Genomic DNA, 24,368 nt, shown 5'->3' on the forward strand with positions numbered 1-24,368 from the left:
GGCGACCCTCAAACTGGTCCCAGTATCCAGATGTGGCCTGTTCACACAGTGCTGTTCAGACACCAGTCCCCCAGATCAGATACTGGGTGGGCCTGCAGTGCTAGGAGTGGGGGCTGTGGGACCCCTTTATTGGCCAGGCCTTTTCTGCCTGGTGACTGGCAGCCAGACAGGGCCTTGCTTTGGTGAGAGGGATGGCAGGTCCAGTGGAGCCCTGAATCCTGATTGTTCCTTGAGCACCTGCTGGGTGAGAAGACCTAGGAGGCCTCTGCAAGGTGGGTACAAGGAGAATGTTGGTGCTCTCAGGAGCCAGGAGTCTGTGAGGGTGAGGCTTGGGGTCTTGGTCCCAGAAGGAGCACAACTTCCCTGCAGTACATACTGTCATGTATGCCACCCCCACATGGCACCCATGTCCCTCACACCATGCCCCACCACAGCGAATGTGCATCCCCTGCAGCATACACCCCCTGCACACCTCCCTTTCATTGCAAATGTGTACACTGTTCCTCCTGCAGTCCAAGAAGTGGGGTGAAGAGGCAGAAGGCGGGCAGAGGCTGCAGGATCCCAGTACAGGGGCACCAGCAGACCCAAAGCTTGGGAAAGGGACATCCCTAGTCTGCTCAGGGATTTGCCAGGGCAACCTGCAAGAGCAGCTCCCCAAACTTCAGGTGCAGATCTGGCCATGAGGTGGTGGGTGCTGTGCTGTCTGTGAACAGCGTCCTCTCTCAGGGGCACAATTGCCTGCACAGTGCCAAGGGGAGATACTTCCAGGCCCCTTATTGTCCATGGAAACTCTGGGTCTGAAGGACTCTGTGGAATACTAGAATTTGGTGGATTGGGGTATGGATAAAGACAAAATCCCAAAATGTACAAGCTGGTGCCAGTGAAGGATGCAAAGCAGCCCTTTGAACATTTATGTTGTGTCTGCCATAGGCAGAATGAACAGGCAGATGAGGCCTTTTACACACAGGTAATAGTAGCTCCCCAGTTTCAGCCTCTTGGTCATCATGGGAGACTTCAACAACCCAGATATCTGCTGGAGGCAGAACAAAGCAGATCATTAACAGTCCAGGAGACTCCTGGAGTGCATCAGTGAGAATTTCCCTACCTAAGTGACAGAAGAGATGGTGAGGAGAGATAATTCACTGGACCTGATACTCATCACCACGGAGGTGCTAGTTGGGAATATGAAAGACAAAGGCAGTCTTGGCTGTGTTGACCAAGAGATGGTGGAGTTCAGGTTCCTGAAGGAAGGGGGAAGGAGGGTCAAAAAAGCAAGATGGGAAAGCTATTAGCTGGCTCACCTTAGAGACTGTTTCTTGCCTGTGTCTGATTCAGTCAATGTGGTTTAGAGTGTCAGTCATCTGACACAGTAGAGACGTTTCCTCTATAGAGAGAAAAATGTCTCTGTGACTGTATTGACTAGACTTGCTGTGAGTATACAGGGAACATCGATGCCCAGTGTCCCCACTGACAATCCCCTTGCTCAAAGCAGGCTCAGATAAAGTTGCCTGGAGTCATGTCCAAGTGTATACTGAACATCTCCAAGGATGGCAACTCCACAAGATGTCTGTACAGCCTTTTTCAGGGTTTTTCCATTCTCCCAATAAAAACATTTTTTTTCCTTTTTATGTTTAACGGAATCTCAGTTTTTGTTTATTATCTCTTGCCCGTTGATTAGTCACCACTGCAAAGAGTCCGCCTCATCTTCTTTGCTCTCCTAAATGAGGTATTTAGATATATTGATAACATGCTCCCCGAGTCTTCTCTTTTCAAGGCTAAACAATCTCAGCTCTCTCAGCCTTTCCTTGTATGAAAATTGTTCCAACTTAGACATGTCTGTGGCCCTGCTCTGGACTTGCTCTGGGATGACCATGTCTGTCTTGTACTGAGAAGCAAAGAACTGCATGCAGCACTCCAGATGTGATCTCACCAGTGCTGCATAGAGAGCAAGGTTCACCTTTCATGAACTCCTGGCAGTGTTTTTCTTAATGCAGCCCGGGATATTTTTGGTCTTTGTTGCTGCAAGGGCAGGTTGTTAGCTAATGTCCACCAGGACCTCCAGCTCCTTTTCTACAAAGCTGCTTTTCAGGCAGCCTGCCTTTGCATGTATTGATGCATGGGATTATTTCTGCCTAGGTGCAGTTCTTCATCCTTCCAGTTAATGAACTTTCTGTTAGTCTATTTCTCCAGCCTGTCGTCTGGTCTTGCTCCAGACTTTCTTACTGATCTCATGAGCCTGGGATTCCCGAGGAAAAATCTTACCAATAAAGACCAAGACAAAGAAGGCATTCAGCATCTTAGGATTCTCCATGTCCTTTTTCACCAGATCCTCTGTCCTGTTCAGCAGAAGGCCCACATTTTATTTACTCTTCTTTTTGCTGCTGACAAACCTTTAGAAGCTCTTCTTGCTGACCTTCAGTTCTCTCATCAAATTCATGTCCAGGTGGGCTTTAGCTTTCCTACCTCATAGCTGTACACTCCGACAATGTCTATATATTCCTCGTGGATCACCTGACACTGCTTTCCATTGTATGTTTGTGTTTCATATTTGAATTTTGGCAGGTCCACCTTGTTCATCCATGCAAGTCTACTACCACTTGTGCTTGTTTTCCTGCTTGTTGGGATGGACTTTACTGAGTTTAGAGGAGGTGAACCTTGAAAATCAACTGTCTCTTCTGGCTGAACTCTCTTTTCTCTGGGATGGTTTCTCATAGGATTCTTTTAAACAGAGGCGGCCAAATTCTGCTCTCTTGAATCACAGGATTTAGATCCTGATATTTGCCTTCTTTCCCACTCTTGGGATCCTGAATTCCACTAGTTCATTGTCACTGCAGTAATGCTTACTTAAGACAGAATAAGTATCTATCACTAACAGAAGCTGTCTAGTATAGCCATATTTAAATTTCAATGTAACATTTCATTTTTCACATGAAGTTGACAAAAGGTGGGCTTAAAGTGAGTGTAATTAAATCTCTTCCCTCTCTCTCATTCTCTCTTCTCTTGGGTTGGTATTGGTTTTAATGAAGGTAGGTCTAAATAATCCCTTCAAACCTGCTCTGACTGCCTAAAAGAGGAACAGGGTGTGCTGCAGGTGTGCAAACTTACATGTTACTGAACTTGTTCAAAGCGAAGCAGCTATGAACTACTAACGTCCTGTGTGGCTTTTAGCATCACCATCAGTCTTGTCTGGTTCATATCCCCCCATTATTCATGAAGAACAGTACATTGCAGCCTAGATCATGAATGCAGTGCCATCTTTCCAGGTGCTTTAGTAAGTCATGCAGATGGCTGCAGTTAGAAAACTGTCAAAACTATTAGAAATAGATTTTAGTGTATTTTTTTCCCCCTTACCAGCAATGGCAATATTGTGTTCCTGGGCTGAACTCTGTGCTGAGGGCTCATACCCTGCCAAGATGCCTGTGGAGAAGACAGGGTGGAGGGCTGGTGGTGTAGCAGCACAGGGGGCTGTGGAGAACATGAGGAGCACAACCATCTTGGCCTTACCAGAGGTGTGGGTTAGGGTGTCAAAGGGATTAAAACACGTGAAGAAATTTCAGCACTGGCCAGAAGCTTGCTGTGGAGTCACCAGCCAAGAATTGTGCCACTCAGGTGTGCCCACCAACCCCTCAGACTAAACTAAATACCCACATGTTCTCTATGGATAAAAAGAAAAGCATGAGAGCAAACCATGGCCATGATTCCCTGAAGGTGGTACAAGGTTTAGCTGAAACCCAAATTAAATGAAGCAGTGCCATCTTAAAGCAGTCAAAGCCCCTCCTCCTCCAGGGTAAAGTGTGGTGAAGGTTTCAAAGAGCCAACCCTTTCTTACGTGAAGGGCAGGGAGTAAAGGTATCTCCCAGACAAGCTAGCTTCACTCACAGAAAGCGGCATCCCAGCAGCTTTCTCAGCTCACTTTTTGTCTCTTCTAGTGTGAAATATTGGAATGTTGTCCATGAGCTGGGGCCAGAGAAGGGGTCCTCTGAATAAAATCATGGGGGCAGGGGAGGGAAGGGGAGGGAAGGGGAGAAGAGGTCAGTGGTTGTGGAAACAATCATAAAAAACCCCAAGGCCTTTTTAGGCCACAAAGCATTGTTAGGGCTGTGGCCACTGCTTCCTGCCCTGAAGTTTTCCCAGGCACTAACCCCAAACAGTCAGGAAAAACCTGTTGAGTCAGGGGTACACGCCTGCCCTCTCCATTCCCTTCACCCTTGCTTGCGTGCTGCAAGATTCAAGCTCCCCCTGTGGCACCTTCTCCTGGGGAGCCAAATCCTTGGCTGGGAGCCTGGAGGTGACTGGGGGACACGCTGCTGGGCCTTGCAGGGTGACCAGCCGAGGTGGGGGACAGCATGCCTGCTGTTCTTCTGCTGGAAAGAGCTGTGTTTTGCTCCTGCCTAATGCAGAAGAGGAAAAGGGAAAAGCTGTGCCTGCCATCTCTGACAGGATGCTAGATCAGTTGCTGGAAGGCCGGCAGAGGGAGAGGAGGAGAAAGGCTGCAGCCTGTGTGCTGCTCCACCATTTTCAGTCTGCACAGACCGCTTGTTAGAGCACTTGTCCTTTAACCACCGGCCAAGAATTCAAGTTCCGTTAAAACCTGCTTCCTATTACATGCTCTAACCAACGAGGTTTGCCAAGCACCCAATGCCAAAAATGCTGTGGGTAAGGGTGGAAGTTGCATAAAGCCCTTCTGCTCTTCTCCCCCTCTGCCCTCCCTGCAAAGTGCAATTCAGGAACCTCACAGAGAGACAAATGCCAGGACAGAGAGACAAATGCCGGGACAGAGAAACCTGTTCTCAGCCCCTTGCCTTTCCCATTGGCTGAGAGCATAACACAGCTCTTCCTACCTCAAGGCCAGCAGGCAGGCAGTGCTGTATCCGTGCTGACCCAAGCTTAGATTGGCCGTCCAAGGTTAAAGTGCCCAAGAGATGCCTCAGCTTTGGTTTTGCTGAGGCTGAGCAAAGCTGAGGGGAAAGGAGAGAGCATGCCTCTCTACCTAGCTCAGCAGGCTTGGAGTGCCAACCCTGGGCACATGCCTAGAAACCCTTGAGGGCAGCAGGCAGCCAACAAGGGCCTGACTAAGTTCCCAGACACCTTCCCCTTGGCATTGAGACTTGGCAGGAGGAGGCTCTGAGGGAGGCAGGTCTGAGGAACAAAAGAGGATCACAAGTCTCTGCATGTTTCTCCTCAGCTACTTCCTTGTCAAATCAGTTGAGGCAATTTCATCCCTTTAAAACAAGAACAAAAAGGCCCAAGTCAGGAAGACTGCACTCCCCAGCACTTTGGATTTATTGTCTGGTTTTCTACTTCAGCTGCTTTAGGGTACTTGGTGTAACCAGCAGCACAGAGCGCTGGCAGATGTTTCCCTGGCTTCTTCACAGGTATTGTCAACCTGAAAAGAACTGAATCTACTGAATCTACGCAGACCCGCTCCCACCACATGTAGAAAATTATTCCTGCTTCAAGAGTGTGTGTGTGTGTGTGTGTGTGTGCATGTCCCCTTCCTTGCATGCATTCGTATTCCAGCAGGAAGGCACAGAATGAAGTCAGTGTCTAGTGGGAGCAGTTCAAGCTCAGCTGTTTAAAACTTGTGTTGTCAGATCTAGAGCAAGCAAAGAGTTTGTGCTCTTGTGGGGAAGGACACCCCCCATCACATCTATGAAGGGGACTAAACTCTGAGCAACAAAAGAGGGATTTCATGTGCTTACTTTTTCAGTTATGCCTAAAAATACAACTCTGGCCCCTGCTGTGACCAGTCAAGAGAAGACAGCAGCAATACTTGTGAAGCTGTGAGCCCATGGTACTCACAGCGTTGCTGCTGCTGCATCCTCTACTGTACAGAGACAAAGCAACAGGGAAAGATAGGTAACAAATTCTGTGCTCCACTCAAAGCGTGAACTGGCACCTGTGTATCACAGCAGTGAGAGCAAAAGTCAGTTTGGCAATGGCCTCTGGAGGTCGTCTTGTTGAAGATTAAACATTTAGAACAATGTAGCAATATTATGCTTGGGACAAGAAAGATGTTCTTTGTCTATGTTAAAGCCAAAGTCATCCCTAATCAGCAGAACAAGTCGATAGCCTTCTCTGAGCGAGGACATCCCGGAACCATTAGACCCTGTAGAGGGTACATTGCCAACTTGGCAGGCAGACTCAAGCTCCATGTACCCTTAGCTGAACAACCATCATTCTAACACTAAAAATCATGCCTGTAGGTCAAGAAGACCCTTGGACAGGTGAAGACCCTTCCCTGAGCATGTGTAGTAATAGAAGTATTGTGTCAGCAGTATTATAACTGTATGCAAATTACTAACAACCACTGTAGAGAGGATGGTCTTGGAAAATTACTAATGCTGCAAGTTTTGTGTATAAATATAGCAGGAGAAGTCCTGTTGGTGTGCTTGATTTGTGGGAAACCACCAAGCACTTAGGTTTGTGCAACCCTAATAAGCGAGAAAGCAATAATAAGCAATGTCTCTCCTGAGTGTGTGATTATAGACCTATTGCACACTGGGTGATGAATCTGCTTTTCAGACAACAATCTGGACATCGGTCCTGCTCAAAGGAGAGCCAAAGGCTAAGTTCAGTCAGGTTACTGAAGACTTTGTCCAGCAGAACTGTGAATGTTTCGCAGGATGGAAACACTGCAGTCCCTCCAGGAACCTTTGGCTCCTATTGATCGATCTCTGTGGTAAGAGCCCTTATTTTCTCATGCCCTTCCTGCAACTTGCAGTCCTTGCCTCTTGTCCCTTGGCTGTGCGCATCCGAGAAGAGTCGGGTTCCACCCTCTCTCTGCTCTCTGTGAACACCTGAGGGAAACCACATTGTCCTCTCCTCAGCTTTCTCTTCTCAAGGCTCAACAAATACCCTGGTGGGTTTTTGTTTGTAACTTAAGGGTGATCCCAGAGTGTCTGTCCAAAGAGACTCTTGTTGCATGCCATGTGCTCCAGGCTCCTTAGCCATCTTGATGGCCTCCTCTAGTTGCTGACCACTTTGTCAGTGTCCTTCTTACACTGGTGGTAACAGAGCAGGCACAAGACATGGAACATCAGGCTGAGAAAACCCAGAGCGGCAGAGGGGGGCGATGATCACTTCCTTTGACCTGCTGGTTGTGCTCTCCCTTTTTCAGCCTCCCTGTGAGTGGCCTTCACTGCTGTGAGGTTGTGAGGCTGCGATGCTGCACTGCTGACTCCAGCTCATCTCTGTGTTGACCAGGATGACTCAGATCCATTCCTGTAGGGCTGCAGGCTGGCCGGTCTGGCTTTGTCCTGTACCATTCTGTGGGGTTCCTCTAAGTAGACTGCAGGATGTCACACCTGTGTTGCTGAACTTTGCAGGTGCCCTGTCAGCCCTCTCATTTGAATTCACAAAGGCTTCCCGAAGGGCAGCCCTCCCCTTGAGCATATCTTCTACCCCTTTTGATCTGCCCCAGCTGTCTGTTTGTTGTCCATGAGCTTGCTGAGAGTGTTTTCTGACCCCTGTCCAGGCTGCTGCTGAAGACACAAAAGGGATCAGTATCAGGCTCAGCACCTGGGGAATGACACCTGTAACTTGGCCTGGAAAGCTGGAATGCTGTGCAGAAGTGCAGCATCTGTAGCCAGCCCCAATTTCTCAGGACAGCTGGTGAGATCATCAGGCAGAGTCACGCCATGCACAAGGTGCATGTGGAACTGCTCCCTGCAGGTTGCTGTGGGGGCCAGAGGACTCTGTGGGGAGAACAAGGGGAGAGAGCACAGCTGGGTGTTTTGGAAGAGTGATCTGACGCTCAAGAAGGAGAGTCCCAACCCTCCCCTGGGCCATATGTGTGATCCTTGGAAGCAGAAAGGGAGATGGGAGTGTGGTTACAGGAGGGGCTGACACAGCCCTGGCTGTGGCAGAGCCATGGTTTAATTGCAGGGGCAGAACAGCCAGGCCTTCCCTGTACTATCCTCAGTCCTCATTCCCTACATCCTTTGGTCACTCAGGGAAGGGCTCAGGACCATTTTCTGTGAATGTCTACATGCCTGTGGTGCCCATCTCCTTCCCCCTCAAGCAGAATCCTGAGCTCCCAGGCAGGAGCCCTCTCTCCCTCTGGTGCTCTCAGGCCATGACCTGAGTCACTGTTGAGTGCTCTAGAAAGGCACTGGCACTCGTCCCTTTTCAGCTTCTAGTGGCATGTGTTTGTGCTGGGATCTGCCCCCCTGGGACAGGGGACTCTCCATCCCTGGGGGTATGAATGTCTGGTCTCCCCCCATCTTGGTGCGCCAGTACTCAAGATTTTCACTTCCTCTGCACCAGCCTGAGCTTCATTCCCAGACAGGGACAAGGGTCCTTTTGTCATGCAGGATTTCACCCTTCTCCTTTGTGACAAGTGTTGCCCAAATTTGGCTCAGGTATCACATCCTTTCTCCTGGTGTCAGCAGCCTTTCAACACTGCTAGCTGCAGATCACTCTCCTGCTCTGATGCACAAGAAAAGCAGCTTCCCAGCTTTTTGGTCTCTGGGCTGGGACAGACTGGGGGAGGCCTCTGGACCTTCCCCACAGGGGCTTAGTGCAGTGGAGGAACATGTGTGTCAAGATTCAGCCTGGAAAAGGTTCTGCCCTGCTCACGTGGTCCTCGCAAAGCAGGACCCTGCTACAGACACATTGAAGAGCAGCACCTAACTTGGGCATCCCTCTCTGGCCCCGACCATGATCCTTCTGCCTTCACTTTGTTCTTCCCTTGGAGGCCTGGCTGGCTGCTGCCTCCTCTTGGCTGTTTTTTGGCCCTCACTGCACGTTTCCTCCTCTGCACTGCAAATCCCTTGCCCGCCTCACTAAATGGGTCCTGGTTCCACCCCTCTGTGCTACAGGCCCTCAGTCACTGGGAAGCACCCAGCCTTCTGTCCTCCCCATGGCTTGAGCCCAGAGGAAAACTGAGCACCACACAACCGTTCACTCACCTCTTCCCCCCCAGTTCTGGGAAGGAGAAAATGAATCGAAAAGATTCAGGAATCAAGGTAAGGACAGAGAGGGATGACTCACCCATTAAGGTCACAGGCAAAGGCAGACTCATTAGGGAAAGAAATAGAACACCACTTTAATTCAAGACACAACAACAACAGCACTTAACAGACAGAAAGGGACAGTGAGAAGTGTTACCATATCTTAAAGAAACACCACCTCCGCCCCTCCTTCTTCCTGGGTTCACTATTCCCCACCCCCAATATCTCTACTTTCTCCCCTCAGTGTCACAGGGCAGGCGATCCAGGGTGCAGTCAGACTGCCACTTCTCCCTGCAAAGGAGGGAGGGAAGCACTCTTCTGCATTTTTCCTCCTGCTCCATGTGGCATCCCTTTCACGGGAGATAGTCTTTCATAAGCTTCCTCTATCATGAGTCCTCCCCACAGGATTAATTCTTCTCAAGATGCTCCAACGTGTATCATGGACTTATGCTGCAGTCCTCCCAGTGTCAAACCACAACAGTGGGGGCCTCTTCTTCCCATAGGGTCCTTGGGGTCCTCCACAGGCTGCAGGCAAATCTCTGCCTCTGCCATGACTTCCATGGGTGGTGGGGGCCTGGCTCTGATGTCTTGCCATGGGATACGGGGGGGGGACACACACCTCTGCTCTGGCACACCTTCTCCCCTTCCTCCTCCTTCCTTCCACTGACCTTGGAGTTTGCATAGCTGTCCTTGTCATTACTCCTTCTCACAAGTCCACCAGCTCCCTCTCAGGTTGCTCTTAAATGCGTTATCACAGAGGTGCAGGCCAATTGGCTTGGCCTTGGCCAGAGGTAGGTCCGACTTGGAGCCGGGGGAGCATTTGAGAAGTTTCTCACAGGGGGCCATCACTGTAACCCCCTCCCCCACTAGCAAAAAAACCCTCCACACAAACCCAGCACACCATCTCTCCTTCATGTACTTTGGTAAAGGAGCACAGAAGGGCACTGGGCTTTTGTGTCCTGCCCTCTAACCTCCCATGTGTTTTCCTCCATGTCCCCAGGGACCAGAAATGCCTTGCGAGCAGAAATGTTCACAGCAAAAATGAAGGTCCAGAGGGTCATCTACATTCAGTCCTTGTCAGGGGTAGGATTCAAGCCAACCCTCCCAAGAGACTTTGACCTTAGGCCAAAACATCTGACCTGCCCTTGGCTGGACTGCATGCGTGAACAACAGACTCTCTGAGGCCTGCTGTTGGGAGCACAGTGGTGTGTGTCCCGCTGGTGAGGTGGGAGATATGTGATAGGTTTCCCAACGCCAAAGAGGTGTGGAAGGGCTGTTCCCTTCCCTTCCCTTTCACAAAAGTAAAAACCTTTGAGACCAACCATCCATCCTAGCCCAAAGTACCCTGTGCTGCCACTCCCTCCAGTAAGGACTTGACTCCTCCAGTGCAGGAGTAAAGGGGAAAAAAGAGGCAGGCCTTTTACTGTCTGCTTTGAAGGGACACCTTGGCCTTCTGGGCTGGAACTTTGCCCCTCAGTTTTCCACACCAGCATGGCTTTTCGCAGGCATTGTAGCTTGGTTGTGCCACCAGTTTTCTTGTCCCAACAATTTTGTTGTGCCTACGGATGTAGATTGTGACGGATGCACTTGACTCCTTAACCAAACTAGCCGTAGTTTGCTACAGGCTCCAAAGGAGATAAAGACTTAAGTCATAACTGTGCCAAGAACTTTTCTAGTTCCAACCTGTTCTCTAGAAACCCACGAAGGAACAGAGTGGCACGGTGAGCATCGATGCGTATGAGCTTGGAACACCTAACATGCAAATAGCGTGGGAAGAGGAGGTGGCTTTTCCAAGCCTCATTTATCAAAGAACAAAGAAAGTTGTGGGTACAAGGAATCTCATGCATACCTTTTCCATGACATGTAATTTGGCTACAAGACAACCACTTTGTTCCATAAACAGGACAGCCTAAAGTGAGCCTTCTTCGAGCTCTCCCAGCTAAGCAAATTGTTGCCTGGCGGTGACCTCCCCTTGAGCTGGGACATGTCTCAAGCTTGCTCCCAAGGCAGAGAGACCTCTTAGCAGCTGCTCAGCTTTGGTATTATACCATAACCTTGTATTATAGAGCACTAAGAGTCTGCATAGATAAATATGATTCCGTATTGGTAACTTTGAATCGTTGTTATGTCCTTTGTGCAGTAAGGAGTAGAGTGAATGTTCCCATTGAACTTTGTTAAGCTGCACATTTGCAACATCATATTTCAATAAAAAAACTTTTACTGATACCTTTGGTGGTGTTTTTTTAAGTGATCTAAATCGACCATTTGCAACATGGAGACAAAGAGAAGTGCGAAGTTCCTGCACAGTTGCACTGTTGAAGTCTTAGAGGGTTGTCCTGGTTTTGTCTGGGACAGAGTCAATTTTCTTCCTAGTAGCTGGTACAGGGCTGTGTTTTGAATTTAGTGTGAGAACGATGTTGATAAGACACTGATGGTTTTGTTGTTGCTAAGTAGCACTTATCCTAAGTTAAGGATTTTTCAGTGCCCCATGTTCTGCCGGCAAGCAGGTGCACAAGAAGCTGTGAGGGAGCAGAGCCAGGACAGCTGACCCCAACTAGCCAAAGAGATGTTCTATACCACAGAACACCCCGTGCAGTACAGAAACTGTGGGGAGTGGGCCGGCAGGGGAGGATTGCAGATTATGTGGAGGTCAGCAGGTGGTGAGCCATTGCATTGTACATCACTTAACTTGGGTTTCCTTTTTCTCCCTTTTTGTTACATTCCTTTTCAGCATTACAATTATATTTATCAATATTATTATTAAATTTTACTATTACTAGAGTTGGGGTTTTTTTGGTTTTGTTTTGTTTTAGTGAGGGTTTTGGGTTTTTTGTGGTTTTGTGGTTTTTTTTTTTTTTTTAATGTATTAAAGTATTCTTATGTCAACCCACGAGTTGTTATTTTTTTTTCAGTTGTCTTCCTCATCCCACTGGGAAGGGGGAGGAGTGAGCAAGCAGCTGTGTGGTGCTTAGTTGCTGGCTACGGTTAAACTATAACAAGGGTTCACAGAGTTGGAGCGGGATACTGGGCAAGCATGGAGTGCTGTCGTGGATGTGAAGAAGCTCTTTAGAAACAAAGATGAGGGAAGACAGAGGGGGGTGACTATGCTTCCTGCAAGGAATTTGTGACAGTTCACAGGGCTTTCCAGTGGAGTGGCTGAGGAATCCCTCAAGAGCCTGTTTTCAGGATTGGAGGGGAGGCCACCTGGTAAAGAGGAGGCTAAGGAGCAGAGTAATGAAGCTGGGAGCTAATGAGGGCCTTGAAATTGAAAGATTCAAACTTCAAGAGGAGTTTGACAGGTTCAAGGTACTTTTAGGCAGGATCTTTTGTCAACTAGACTTGCATACAGATGCAAAATGGCCCTATGGTGTCTCTGGTGGTTGACAGGTGACATGTCCCGCTCAAACGAGGGAGACAAATGACTGATTCGCAAATCCCCAATGGAGCTGACAACAGGCCTCGAAGTCCAAACATTTATTAACTACCCACAATGTACTAATTGAACACACGATAGTTGGCTAAGAATATAGCAAATTGTGGTGAGCAATACAATATGCCTTGCATTTCTTATTGGGAAAGGTAAAAAACACACACACTTCCCTTGGGTCTATCCCCTAGGTTGACACACATACCTACATATCCCATATCTGGGAAGGAGGAAGGTGTTTCACGGGAAGATGTAATTAGCACGATCATGTTAGCCTTTGTTAGCATAATGAGGGGTATTAACTTTAATATGCATTTCATGGATAATGAATCAAAGGTCATTCACCACACAGATGGTCTTTGAAATGTGTCCAGGTGCTACAGAGCAGGACTGTCCTGTATCCATAGAAGTCCCTCCTCCAGATGCATCTTGTGTTATTTGGGCAGCCGTATCAGCTTCAACCCCCACAGAATGCACCCTGTAACTCACAGTTTTGTCACGGAAGTGTTTGTGGCATTTCTCTGATCAGTTTCAAGCTTTGTTCTCTCAAGCTGTTTTTCTCCGGCCATGTTTCTCTCAGATCTGTTTCTTTGTCACTCACACCAAGACCCTCTGGTGCCTCCAGTACCCAACGCCTTCTGTGACCTCACTCTGAGGGGCAAACACACCCACACGTGGCTCACAAGCCGCTTTACCCACTCACTGCTCAGCTGGCTTGAGGCTTGAGAGCAGTCACATGCTGACTTGCATATCCTCACATGCTTCACTTGCTGGCACATTATTTCCACTCACCCTGGTCTGTCCAGGGGCCGGCACCCCAGACAAGCAATGCCAATGACCTCTGGTTCTACTCCAGTGACTGGCACCACCGAGACCACAACCACGGCCACCTGTGGTTTGGCTCCAGTTGCTGGTCCCTACACTTCCAAACGCACACATGCACACAGATCAGAGAGCCCCTCACCGGGGAAAGTAGTCAGGAAGAGAGTTTAAGAAGAAGACAGGACAGGCTGCACTGATCAGAAGCAGGGCACGGCCAGGCAAACATGCTGAACAGCAACCAGTTCTTGAGAGACAGCCATATTATCCTTTCTCCTCTCAAATTTCCAAAATGCTTCTTCCATCCAGGACCACCCTGAACCCTCCCTTCTCCCACCTCCGCTTACTCCCACAAAACATGTCATACCGGGTCTCGTCCTGCCTTGTGATGCTCTTCCCCTGCTAGCATCACAGATTTCCAGTACCTAAAGGCGGCTACAAAGACGACGGAGACTCCCTCTTAACAAAGAGGAACAAGGAGAGAAGAGGCAGCAACCAGGAGAGGTTTCGCCTTCATACAAGGAAGACATATTTTACAGTGAAAACAGTCATTCACTACAACTACCTCCCCAGGGACGTCTGAGAGTCCTTGTGCCAGGAGGCTTTCAAGGTGTAATTGGACAGGGCGCTTAGATAATCTCATCTGGGCTCCCTTTCCTGCACAAGGTTGGAGTAGACGATCTTTGGGGGTCCCTAACAATCAAGGCAATTCTATGATTCTCTGGCTATTCAGGCTCCCTTGATGCTTTGTGTTGTGGCTTTCGAGGAGTACTGATGAGTAATGGGGCTCCTTCCAGAAGAGCTCTCCCTCCCGCCAAGCTGGCCTTGTCTCCATTGCTATGGGACGTCAGGGGCAAAATGAGGCCCCTACGGAAAAATCCGTGGTTGTAGCAAGGGAGGAACTCTCTTGGACAGTCAGCTGGTTGGGATTGGAGAAGAAGGGAGAATGAAACACCTCTCTCTAGCAAAGCCGTGATGTCCAATGTCTTTAATGAGAAAATCAAAGGAAAACGGAAAAGGCGACAGCTCAGGCAATGCATGTTGGAGGCCGAGGAAAGCTCAGACAAGTGCTGCCATGGGAAGGAAAATCTCCATGCAAGGGATGCTTCTTGTGCACCTGACATTCAAGGCTCTGGCAGTCACGTATGCCCTAGACCCATTGCCACGGAAGGGAGGTGGGGGTGTTTGATGGGGAGTGTAAGATAAAGCAGAGGAAGAGGTGGAAAGAGAGAGACTGCGTTGGGAAGAGACTGAAGGCCACTCCCTCAGGGCTGGCTCCTGCTCTTTCCTCCAGGCCCCTGGTGCTCGACCACAGGCTTCAGCATAAGAGATTGCCCCGTCCCAGAGGCCCACAGAGCCCGCGGCCCAGACCGGACCACCCAAAGCCACCCAGCCCCAGGGAGCCCCCAGAAGCGATGGGCACACTGGCAGCGCTGAGGGAGCTCCCCACGGCAGCCGATGCGGTGGATCCCACGGCTGTGCTCTGAGGGAAGGAGCTGAGGATTGGGCCCGGCAGCGTCACCACCACTGGCGAGGGCTGGATCGCAACGCTGGAGTCGGCGCACCGGATGACGCAGGGCTCGTTGCAGCTGTTGGCAAGTGGGGTTGGGCCGCAGGTGGCCGGCAGGCACGGGCTGTAGCACGACATGTCTCGTAGAGGGAGGCGACCCTGCAAGACCGGGAGGGAGCAGAGGGCATTAGCTGTCGGGACCTTTCAGACGCCCAGCTTGGCTCCTCTGAGAAAATACAATGGCTCTCGGCTCAGTGGATAGCGATCTGTGGTGGGGCCTGAATCAAGAATCCTGTGTCCGTCAGGCAGGCCCGCAGTTGGTGCCCTGCTGTGCTTTTGGCAGAACCCCACAAGGCACCACTCTCTCTGCTGCCTCAACCTCCCCGCTGCCTGGTCACATCCTGCCGTATGTGAAGACCTCTTCTCTCACCCGCCTGGGATGTCTCATCCACAGGCACCCGGGCTAACCTGGCCTGAGTTACTTGCAAGGCCCCCCTGAAAGGCAGGCTCCCACTTGGTAAACGTTCTCAAAGGCAGAAGCAGTGGCCAGCAGTTGATGGACCTCCAGTGTCTGCAGAGAAGGGATTTCTGGGTATTTTGGTGGGCCTGCATTGGGTATTTGCTTGTAATTGAAGGGTGATCCGAGAGGGTCCATCCAAACTTAAGGAAACTGCCCCCGTCCAAGTCAAGCTCCTTCACAGGCTATACCTCAGCTGGCCTTGCCACGCCCAAGCATGCCTGCCCCATGGAGGCCCTCTGCTACCTGTGGTGGCTCCGTTACCAAGGGGAAGTCTGCAGGCTATGAGGATATTTCCCAACAAGCCTTCTGCTCAGCCCTGGCAATTTGGTAGGGAAGGTGCCCCAGAGAGTGTCCTCAGTAAGCCCCCTCCCGCTATGAGGAAATGGATGCCAGGTTTTCCAGATGGGTAGAGCGTAACCTTGGTGCTGTGGCCTTAGTCAGGGAAAGATTTACTACTGCAGACCAAGAGGCTCCCTCTTCCTGACATCAGGCTCTGTACTACCTGATCATCCATCAGCCCTTGTACAAGCATCAATTTGTTCACTCAAAGGGGTCTCCTTGTCCCTGCCTCACCCTCAAGACCCCTTGAGGGGTCTTCTCAGGTCAGGCTCCTCTCACCCACTTCTTTCAGGAGGGGACAAGTCTGAGTAGAACACAACAGGGCTCCTGAAGACAGCAGCCACTACGGAAGAAGACAGACATCTGTGGTGGGACTAGCTCTCTTGTGGAAGCTTGTCATCATGCCAAGAGCCCAAAAGGAGCACTGCTGAAGTGTGAATACAGCCCTCTCCATAAAATCTGTCCTGCCGACCAAGGAGACAAGAGGCAAAATGAAGTGACACTTACCAACTTCACAGAGCAGAGGAAGGCACGAGGAGATGACAGAGGAGCTGGCAGCTGGGCAAGCTTTTATACTGCAGCCCAGAGCCCCAGGGGAGCTTGAAAAATGCCTCAAACATGAAGCATGTTGAGAAACAGCAATCTGGGCTTCTCACACCTCTGCTGGTAGATGAAAGACATGCCTCCTTTGCCTGAAATGCGTGGCTGCCTTTTCATCCTGGGTAGCACTGACGTGATTTTGTTGATAGCAGTTACGTTTCTTCCCCAGACCAACGCTCGTTTGAGGTCTCATTCCAGTTGCTGGTGAAGGCTTGCAGCAGATTCAGGCCATGAGTAGGTGTTGTACACGTCCTGACCTTGCGGCGGAACATGGCCCCACTTACGTAGGACTTTGCCTGTGGGGCATGCCTGAAGGCCACTCAGAAGGGTCTCTCTTTGACAGGCTGACACCGACCCTGAGCAACACCAGTGCCTGTCACCGATGGAGTTGCTCAGAGCACAGCCAAGCCTCTGCAGGATGCTTGTTCTGCTGGGGGACAGAGAACGGAGGAGACTCAGATCCCCAGAGTGTTTGGAAGGTGATGGTCAAACAAGGCCCTCCTGCGCTCTGGACCAAAACCCCGTTGTGTGCAGGGATGGGGACACGGAGGCCATTGCTGGAGTGGCTCAGGGTACTCGGTAGCAGACGTCTGCTCCCCTCGGGCCTTGGTGATGCACACCATGCAAAGGGAGCCCAGCAGTTCAGCTGTTGTCCTCAGTCAGGAAAGGCCAGAGTGTCTTCTCTGGGAAGGGCACAGCCCTTGCCTTGCCTGCCAGGACTTTACTCATTACTCTCCTGAGGAGAAGCAATGGCCCTGGAGAGCAATGAAGGAGCCTGCTGACTCAGGCCTGAAAGCGAGCCATCACCAAGTGGACCTGTTTACTTCGGTGCAGTCTTCCCAAACAACACTCACCTTTGCATCATTGCCCACTGGCTTGTTCAGGTCACTGACCCAGAGGGTCTGGCTTGTTCTGCCTGGCTCAGGGATGAATTGGCACATTCGGGTCCCTTTAATTGCAAGGTGACAGCAGCAGACCACCTTGGAGTCACCTGTGAGTCAGCAAATAGTGCTGAGGCGCTGTGAGAGTCCTCCGCTCCACCTCGGTGCAAGTCACTGGCATCAGGGGATCTGGGGGAAATGGATTCAGATCTGCCGAGGACCCTAGGCACAACCTCGTGTCCACATCCCTGCAGAAATGCAGCATTTTGTACAGTGTTGTCGTGGCTGTTAGCGTCTTGCCCAACCACTTGGTGACTCCTTGAAATCCTGTGAGAAATCTTCCTTGGTGAAATGGCAGCCAAGGGAAGGATGGCACGGACATGCCCTGACGTTCCCACTCCCAGACATCTCTGGAGCACGGACCAAAACGAGGAAAGTTGCCGCCCCAAAGTGTCCATGGCCTGGAGAGCCTGCTTCTTTAGGGACCGGTGTGACAGACCACCAGACCGAGGCTGCAGCCACTGAGTGGCAGCAGATGGTGCTCCCTGCTACCCTACGAGACACAGAGGAGACTGTGCCTGCCTGGAGAGGTGTGGCGGGAGCTCAAAGGCCAGGCACGTGTTGCCGGCCCTTGAGAGCTGCCTGGAAAAAGGCTCTGCCTGCCTGTGCTGCTTGGGTAGATGGGCCACGCTCTCACCTGGGCGGCTGTGCATTTGAGGGAAGGGTCTTAGAAGGGGGAATGTTGTCTTCTCCTTCAAAGTGTTGATGGCTATGACTCGCTTCTGCCATCCCTTCCAGCAGGGCCATGCTCTGGGGCTGTTGTGCCATCCTAATGGGAAGGGCGACCCAGTGCCACAGCTCATAGAGGAAATGTGCCCACTCTGTACAGGCAGAAACTGGTCCCCGGAGTCAGTATGGCACCAGAGTGGGCAGCAACCACCCCTGCCTGTTCCATGTGGAGCTGGAAGTGCACTGCCAAAGCAGCCAGTGATGCTCCCTCCTGCAAGTCTCTGAGGCTCACTGAGGAACTCGAAAGGCACTCGCTCCCCGGCGTGTCCTCAGCTGAAGGGCAGAGAAGTGGTTGCCTATATCTTCCAGCCCTCCAAAGCCCTGAGGTTGGCCCTCGGAGACGTGGCCCAGCCCCGCAGAAGAGGCACGGGTTGCCCACAGCAATCACTGCAGGGGAAGATGCTAGCAGGGACCAGGCCTGAGGGAAACTCGCCGCCTGGGACGACCTGCCCTGTGGCTGCTCTCTTCCCGGCCGGGGCACTAACGGATGAGCGCTCAAACTACTGATGAGCACCAGCAAATGCCAAAGGCCGTGGTGGGTAAGCAGAGAAGTTGAGAACAGCCTTGATGCTCCTGCCTCTCTTCTCTGCCTTGTGGCAGCTGAGAGGTCATGCAAACAGGAGCATGTGCCAGGACAGACACTCTGCTCCTCACATAGCCTCCTTTGCCACCAGACAGGAGCGTGACAGAGCCCGCACAGCTCTGCTACAGCTGGCAGTGAGGGCCATCGCTGGGTTGCTCTCCTCCTTGGCCTGCCATCCCGCTTCCACTGCCAGACACGTGAACGGTGGGGAGGCTTTCCTCTACTGCATGAGGAGCCTGGCATTTGCTGCGCCCGAGCAAAGCTGAGGCAGCAGCAGCGAGCACATGCATCCACCTGCCACAGCAGGCACGTGGTAACACCTGAGGGCAGGAAGTGGACAGCACAGGCCCATCCTTGCTCTGCAACATGCCTTCTGCTTTGAACTGCAGCCACAAGAGCACTTGTCCTTTCCAGGGCTGGCAAGGTGACCGAAAGCAAAAAGCACCCTCAGTCAAACGCCTGTGAGTAACCTCCTCAGCCACTGTGACCTTGCGTCCTTGGGGCTGACTACCCACTATGAGAATGAGAATTCTGAGAAGGACAAACCACCACACCAGGCCTTAGCTCATTGCTGAGCCCTCCCATGGCCCTGCAAGGCCTTGAGTTTCTTAGGGTCAGCCTCAGGACCCTTCAACAGGAGACCCACGTGAGTGGCCTTTGTCACGAGTGCTCCACTGCTGAAGCCCAGACTGACAGTGGTAGTCACGTTCCCCAGCAAGGATGTGCACAACCCACACACAAGGCCTGGAGCTACTGAAACCCTTTCCTGAGAAGTGGCATGGGACCTCAAATGACCGTTGCTTTGAGGAGCCAGCAGCTAATGCGTCACTGTGCTCTCACCCAATATGGAAACACAGGCCAGGCCTTTCAGATCAAAGGGACAAGTTCTCCATCTGTGGGTTGTGCTTTGCAAGCCTCAAATTGCTGTTTGTTAACGTGCTTCACAAAGAAGGTGTGTTCCAGGTCTCCCGAGGCGCTGGCTCACCATATAAAAAGCCCGAGCGACTGCAAGCCCTTCCATCCACGTCTCTTCCCCTGCTCTCCACAGTGAACTTGGTAAGTCTGAACTCACTCCTTCTCTTCATGCTGGCAGGATTTCTGCCAACGGGACTGCTTCCCTTCTGTGCGGGGTCCTTCTGATATGTGGGCCAGGTTGGAAAGTACACCGTGCTTCCCTCTTCTGGGAGGAGAGCTGGTGAGGGAAGGGGGAAAGCTTTCTTCCCTCCCGAGGGGGAGTCAGTTGGGCTCTTTTATAGCAGTGGCTCCGCTGAAGACTGAGGCTGGACGACCGGTACCGTCCAACGGGTCACCAGGTGCTTTGTCCCCCATGCATGGCACAGCGACCGGCCTTGGTCACTCTTGACAGGGAAAGGAACATCCCAGGGAGATGTGGCCCTGGCCAGCCAATGCTTTGCTCTCAGAGCAGCCAAGCTGGGCATCTGAAAGGTCCCGACAGCTAATGCCCTCTGCTCCCTCCTGGTCTTGCAGGGTCGCCTCCCTCTGCGAGACATGTCGTGCTACAGCCCGTGCCTGCAGGCCACCTGCGGCCCAACCCCACTTGCCAACAGCTGCAACGAGCCCTGCGTCATCCGGTGCGCCGACTCCAGCGTTGCGATCCAGCCCTCGCCAGTGGTGGTGACGCTGCCGGGCCCAATCCTCAGCTCCTTCCCTCAGAGCACAGCCGTGGGATCCACCGCATCGGCTGCCGTGGGGAGCTCCCTCAGCGCTGCCAGTGTGCCCATCGCTTCTGGGGGCTCCCTGGGGCTGGGTGGCTTTGGGTGGTCCGGTCTGGGCCGCGGGCTCTGTGGGCCTCTGGGACGGGGCAATCTCTTATGCTGAAGCCCGTGGTCAAGCACCAGGGGCCTGGAGGAAAGAGCAGGAGCCAGCCCTGAGGGAGTGGCCTTCAGTCTCTTCCCAACGCAATCTCTCCCTTTCCCCCTCTTCCTCTGCTTTATCTTACAGTCCCCATCAAACACCCCCACCTCCCTTCCATGGCAATGGGTCTAGAGCATACGTGACTGCCAGAGCCTTGAATGTCAGGTGCCCAAGAAGCATCCCTTGCATGGAGATTTTCCTTCCCATGGCAGCACTTGTCTGAGCTTTCCTCGGCCTCCAACATGCATTGCCTGAGCTGTCGCCTTTTCCGTTTTCCTTTGATTTTCTCATTAAAGACACTGGACATCACGGCTTTGCTAGAGAGAGGTGTTTCATTCTCCCTTCTTCTCCAATCCCAACCAGCTGACTGTCCAAGAGAGTTCCTCCCTTGCTACAACCACAGATTTTTCCATAGGGGCCTCATTTTGCCCCTGACGTCCCATAGCAATGGAGACAAGGCCAGCTTGGCGGGAGGGAGAGCTCTTCTGGAAGGATCCCCATTACTCATCAGCACTCCTCGAAAGCCACAACACAAAGCATCAAGGGAGCCTGAATTTTCTGTTCTATGTCCCTGTGCTGCTTAGATTACAGCAGGGACTCAATAGACTGCTGGATTAATGAGAGCCCGTGGTGGCCCTGGCTCCTTTGTTATAAAAGCCTTTGTTTGGAACCTAGAAAGCGAATCACAGGAATTTTTCACATCCCCCTCATGCAGTGCCAGCGCTGTGGGGAAGGAGCACGCCAGAGCATTGCGTTTCCCAGGCCACTGTTCCCTGCTGCCGTGGGCTCCTGACCCGGAGGCAATCCTGAATCTGACAGTCCCTCCTTGTTCACATGTCTCCAGTATTGCAGGCCCAGGGGGTTGGATGGTTCTGGAGAAACTACGCAGAGTGACCAGGGTGCAAGCGGCTCTGGTGCCAGCCCCCAAGGCTGTGCACTGCTCCCCTTTATCAAGGACAGGAATTAAGCAGGTGGAGGAGAAAGAGAGGTTCCCAGGGCCCTGCCTTCGGTGTCCATCCCGTGGTGCACAATGCTATGCCCACCTTTGTGTTATCCGCCAGGGACAGCAAGGCTGGCTTCTGCACCAATTCCCTCAACCCAGGGTCTGACCTTCAAGGTACAGAGAAGCCTGGGCTCAGGGGACCAGCGCAGCGGTTTACGCTCTCTGCAGCACCACAGCTCTGGCAGGTGAAAAGGGGAGTTGTGTGCAGTGGGGACAGTGCCCCTCAGCTCCTTCATTGCTCCTGACTGTTAGCTGTGCTGGGAGAGAAGCAGCCTGTGATGAGAGCCTGGGTGAGCACCAGGGGGAACAGCACAGAGAAGCCACAGCCAAGCCTGAGGCACATGCTGTGTCCTGGTTCAAAGTCCAGCAGTCAAGTGTGAGTGACCCCTGTCCTTAGGAGCTGGTGGTAAGCTTCCAGAATGTGAGGGGAAGGTGGCTGGTGACAAATTAACCTCAAAGTCAGGCTCAACTCCTTTGCGGGCGCTGAGCCACGCTGGGGCCACTGTCCTGTGTTCCTTCCCAGGAAGACGTGGAGCTCTGCTCTCCAGACGTTTGCTGATGTGAATGCTGGGACCTATTTGCCAAAGGTCCCCAGAGCTCAGCCCAGCTCTCGGGAGAGTGGACCCGTCCCAAGGGGCAAAAGCTGTAGGCTGGCTCCTTCTCTCCCATGGCAAACAGTGTAAGCAGATGTAAGCGTCAGGAGCAGGGGCAGGAGCTGGAGCTGGAACAAGAGCAGCAAGATCAGGAGCGGTGGCAGTGGCAGCGGCAGCAGTGGCAGGAGCAGCAGCCAAAGCACCATGCGGACGAGGTGGCCGAGTGGTGAAGGCGATGGACTGCTAATCCATTGTGCTCTGCACGCATGGGTTCGAATCCCATCCTCGTCGGCCAGCCCAACAGTGGTCAAACTCGATGAGTGTGAGGAGCTCGATGTGTGCCCCCCAAATAAGCCTTTGTTTTGAGATGAGAGCTGACTGAATGGAACTAGCAAAGCTTTTGAAGTGTCTCAGGACATACCTCAACCTCTTCTGTCTCCACAGAGGCGAGAGGAACAGGAAAGGAAAGAAGCAAGAGCCGGGGAACACACAGGACTGTCAGCCGCCTCCCCTCAGTCCACATCTACAGTACAAAGAAGATTTGACTGAGCAGGGCCAGACTGGTTGGCAGATCCTCTAGTATTGGCTAACCAGGTGGATTTTGCTAAGTGCATGCACCAGTGTTTGAAAATTCCACCCCCCATTGCTCTCTGTAGTTTTTAGCAACCCATCGCACCGCTCAGTTTTCCCAGAGGCTGGTGCAGGACAGGGGATGTGATACACCCACCCAATGCCATGCTCTTTGGCCTAAGTGTCTATGAAGATTATTTTGGAAATGAGTCCCATTATCTGATGCAGTTCTCTCTGGGGTGCCATGCCACCACAAGACTTGCTTCTCAAGGCCTAAAATAGTGTTCCGGGCAGTGGTGCGGGGCACGGCACACGTTTACAGCCGTCCGGTGGCTGCTTTCACCGTTGTGAGCACATAGCCTTTGCCACGCTGAGCTTGTGTGAGCGGGATATAATCAATCTGCCAAGCCAACCCGTATTTAGAGTTTAACCATCATCCCCCATGCCAAAGGGGTTTTAACTGTTTGGCTTGCTTGACTGCACACATCTCACGTCCATGAATGGAAAACCTGTGCAGTGCTGTCCATGGTTAAGATTTCCCTCGGTCACGAGCCCATCTATACGTTGCATCCCTTCCCTGAGGGCCTGAGAAGTCATGGGCCTGGTGAGCCATACATTTTTCATCCTTACGTTGCCAGTCCAGATCCACTTGAGCCACCTTAATCTTAGCAGCTTGTTCCACCTGTTGGTCGTTCTGTTGTTCTTCAGTGGCCCGGCTCTTGGGTACGTGAACACCCACACAACGTACTTTCACCACCAAGTTCTCCACCCCAGCAGCAATATCTCACCATCATTCAGCAGCCCAGCACCGGCAGTCAAGCTGCCAAGAGGAGCTGTGCTTCAGTGCCAACCACTTCTGAAGCAGCTCGAACCCCTTTGCATGCTGCCAGCCAATATCTCTTTTCCAGTTGGAGGATAGTGGGCTTCAGATCCTCTATATCCCCAACTCTAAATCCCCAGGGGTCAACCCCCACTCGAATCGGGCCCTGGTGCTCTCTGCCCGAGGCTCCAGGTAGGGCCATTCTTCCTGGCTGTGGTGTAGAGCACATTCTTCTGTGGTGTAGAGCACATTCTTGACATCTTGTCCTGTTCAAAATGGCCCAAGGGCTACTGCATGAACTGTTTCCTCTTTAATTTGTTCAGAGTCTTGTTGTTGCTCAGGACCCCATTTAAAATAATTCTTTTTCCGGGTCACTTGATAGAGAGGCCTTACAGTCTGACTGTGATTTGGAATACGCAGTCTCTAGAAACCCACTACGCCTAAGAAAGCTTGCGTTTCCTTTTTACCTGTCGGTGGGCACATAACCGCTACTTTATCAGTCACCTCCATCGGAATCTGTCATCTTGCCATTTCATTCCTGAAAACTGAATCTCCTGTGCAGGTCCCTTGGCCTTACCCCGCTCTATGGCAAAACCAGCTCTCAGAAGGATTTGGACTATTTTCTCCCCTTTCTCAAAAACTTCTTCTGCTGTACTACCCCATACAATGATGTCATCAAGGCATTGCAGGTATTTTGGGGCTTCACCCTCTTCCAGTGCAGGCTGGATCGGTCCACGGCAAATGGTGGAGCTGTGATTCTGCCCCTGGGGCAGCTGACTGGCAGGTGCATTGGACACCCCTCCAGGTGAAAGCAAGCTGTGGCCTGCACTCTGCTGACACAGGGATGGAGAAGAATGCTTTAGCAATATCAGTCGTGGCCTACACTTGGCTGCCTTCGACTCTAGTTTGTATTGAAGCTCTAGCACGTCTGGCACGGCAGCGCTCAGCGGTGGCATGACTTCATTCAGGCCACGATAGTCTACTGTCAGTCTCCACTCTCCCTTAGACTTTCACTCTGGCCATATGAGGCTGTTAAAGGGGGAGCGAGTCTTGTTGATCACTCCTTGGCTCTCTAGGTTATGGAC

At 51.8% G+C, this 24,368-nt stretch overlaps 2 protein-coding genes and 1 non-coding gene across 3 annotated transcripts; 2 read left to right on the top strand and 1 right to left on the bottom strand.

Annotated features, from left to right (window-relative positions):
• Positions 1–14,518: 14,518 nt before the first annotated feature.
• LOC113490985 (beta-keratin-related protein-like) lies at positions 14,519–14,848 on the bottom strand. The gene has a single exon (XM_026867607.1). The coding sequence runs from the start codon at positions 14,846–14,848 to the stop codon at positions 14,519–14,521; it is 330 nt and encodes a 109-aa protein (XP_026723408.1).
• A 5,083-nt stretch (positions 14,849–19,931) lies between these two features.
• LOC113490986 (beta-keratin-related protein) lies at positions 19,932–20,261 on the top strand. Its single transcript, XM_026867608.1, has one exon. The coding sequence runs from the start codon at positions 19,932–19,934 to the stop codon at positions 20,259–20,261; it is 330 nt and encodes a 109-aa protein (XP_026723409.1).
• A 1,841-nt stretch (positions 20,262–22,102) lies between these two features.
• On the top strand, positions 22,103–22,184 carry TRNAS-GCU. The gene has a single exon. It is a non-coding gene; the product is annotated as a tRNA-Ser (tRNA).
• The last annotated feature ends 2,184 nt before the right edge of the window (positions 22,185–24,368 follow it).

This window comes from Athene cunicularia, unplaced genomic scaffold (assembly GCF_003259725.1).
Source record: "Athene cunicularia isolate RWA unplaced genomic scaffold, athCun1 SCF_93, whole genome shotgun sequence".
NCBI lineage: Eukaryota > Metazoa > Chordata > Aves > Strigiformes > Strigidae > Athene > Athene cunicularia.